General features: G+C 42.0%; 2 protein-coding genes across 2 annotated transcripts in view; one reads left to right on the top strand and one right to left on the bottom strand. All coding sequences in view use genetic code 11, as the record gives it.

The window, feature by feature from the left end:
- The window catches only part of EGR_07550 (Sodium/potassium-transporting ATPase subunit beta), a gene marked incomplete at both ends in the record, with an annotated part of 2045 nt that extends 916 nt beyond the window's left edge, over nt 1–1129 (top strand). The window contains one exon of the mRNA XM_024496799.1: nt 1076–1129. Within this exon, the coding sequence (XP_024348804.1) occupies nt 1076–1129 (54 nt within the window). The remainder of the gene's footprint in view (nt 1–1075) is intronic.
- Nucleotides 1130–1352: 223 nt separating this feature from the next.
- On the bottom strand, nt 1353–1683 carry EGR_07549 (hypothetical protein; the record flags this gene model as incomplete). The annotated part of the gene is made up of 2 exons (XM_024496798.1): nt 1353–1421; nt 1654–1683. 2 exons carry the CDS (start codon nt 1681–1683, stop codon nt 1353–1355), a joined length of 99 nt encoding a protein of 32 aa, XP_024348803.1.
- Between the last annotated feature and the right edge of the window lie 631 nt (nt 1684–2314).

Genomic DNA, 2314 nt, shown 5'->3' with positions numbered 1-2314 from the left:
AGTATATCTAATCTATTTACAGTTACAAAGTGTCAGTAGGCGATTTTTAATTCTTGGTTTGGTTCTTTGCATGTAGCATTAACTTATCCACTGCAAAGGGCTGGAATTACGATTGGGCTAGATGGATACAAGAAATGACTTTTAGGTTTCTATTTCTGAATGTGCATATTTTCCAAGTGGTGACTTTCATTTCAACTTAAGTGAAATGGTAGATAATTGCGAAGTCAGCACATTCATGTCATTCCGAGGTGTCGAAGGCCTTGCGTTGTAGCCACTCTAATTACACCCTCATTGTCAGCTTTTGCTTAATTTCATATTTGAATCAGATCGGTAGCGTTCTACAATATATCTTTCCTGAGTTGTCAAACCATTTTGTGATGTAATTTTTGTAAAGAAAGGAAACAGATCTAGTTTTAGTGGCTTCTTGAATCATTAGTGCAATGGAAAAGACATGACTTCTACGGCAGGAGTCAAAATTACCTTTTTGTGCTGAGTCTCTCGAAAGTATAATTAGTGGTGACCACTAAGGAGGAGCTGAAATCTAGAGGCAGACACTAGTATGGGGTAGTTGACACGGAAAAGTTGAGTCGGCCTGTATAATGGACTTCACAGAGGTAGAGGAATCACCTAAATGGAAGGCCTCTCTCCTCCTTTGTGTATGTGTACATGCTGCACAAGGTCAAATAAGAAATTAACATGGAAGTTTCCTCACTGTTTTCAAGGTCATCCAAATTTTACGCACAAACATGCACTATATGCATCCTTGATTGTCACTTTTTGTGGCGTTTTTACTGGAACATGCCTTTTTTGCATGACAGTGCAGAAGAAATCCCGTCTGTTAACACACCTATGGTGAGGCTGATTTTTGGCTTTCATCACCCCTCAGGGCATCAAGTCCGACCGTGCACACGAAATGAGAGGAGGCACTTTGGAATTCTTTTTATTCCATTGTTTATGCAGCTTCTGTAGTGAAACTCATTGGGATACCTTTTCCATCTTGCAAACGCTTAAAGCGGCATTTTGGTTTTAGCAGAACTTCAGCCCCTACTGTTGCTGATTTTACATCCGTTTTAAGACTAGTGAACCTGCTGCTTCCTTGAGGATCACAGCAGGGCCACTAACCAAGTAACGAAATTTCAAGTCGCTACCATCAAATGATTGTCTTTTTAAATGTTGTAGGCGCATTTCTATGTACCATTTCAAATAGTTCCTCTACACCAAATAAAAGTGAGACGAAACGCGGATCATGCGATGATTCTTCGGCACAGCGAAAAGAGCCCCACATCCAGTGGATGTCATGCATTTCAGGGGAACTTAGGGGGACTCCATCTGACACATCCATCCACGAGAATCTATTGGTTGGGTCTTAGTTCTTCCGTCCGGTAGCAACTGACATCGTTTGACGAGGCATTACGAAGGTACTATAGATTATGCAGCTCAGGATCCATTCACTAATTCGTCCATTCTTGTGTACTGTAGTCGACAGAAACCTAGTCTAAAAGTGATGATAGCAAGTGAGTAAGTAGAGTACTCCCTTCAAAGAGTAAAATGGCAATAATGTGAAGTTGCTGCTGCTTTACCATGCCCAAAGTGAGATTCGGCAGGACCACGTCGAAGTCAGGGTAACCATTCGCTTTAATTGGTTCCGCTCACCGTCACCACCAGTGAGACGGCCCAAACCATCTCTAGAGGTGCTGTAAGATGTATACTTAGTTTGTCATTCGCATACATGTTTGGAGAGGTGAAGAAATAAACACCAGGCCACGGTAAAAGTACACTTGAAAAAAAAGAATTTTCTCTTGGCCCTAAACCAAATCCACCGCGTTGTCCCCTGGAATGAAACTCCCCACTCAAGCCACCTTCTCCATTTATTTTATTTTCATGATGGTGACATGTTGCACCACATTAGCGTGATTATGCCACCTGACTCGCAGCCCTTTAAGGCGCCGATTTTATGCCGTTGCTTGTGATACCTTCAAAGATAACCAGGATTTCGTGTAATCCTAAACCTCGGTATTCTATCCCATTTCGCAACCATAGGACAGCCCAAAGGCAGTTGTAAACGATATTAATTTTAATTGATTTTACCGTGGAAACGCTGGCGTTTCAATTGCTGATTGATGACCACTTAAAACATTAAAGCCCCAAATCCGTGTTGATAATCGTTGGCACGGATGTGGGAGGATACAGTGGAGAGGGACCAGAGAGCGCATCGACCCACATTCACCCAGTAGAAAAAGCGACATGTGACATCGGATTGATGTCATTAAACATGCACAAAAATAGAGGCAAATGAATGAACCGTTTTCAGAAC

The sequence above is a fragment of the Echinococcus granulosus genome (assembly GCF_000524195.1).
Source record: "Echinococcus granulosus chromosome Unknown EG_S00080, whole genome shotgun sequence".
Classification (NCBI taxonomy): domain Eukaryota; kingdom Metazoa; phylum Platyhelminthes; class Cestoda; order Cyclophyllidea; family Taeniidae; genus Echinococcus; species Echinococcus granulosus.
This window is presented reverse-complemented; position numbering and strand designations above follow the sequence as displayed.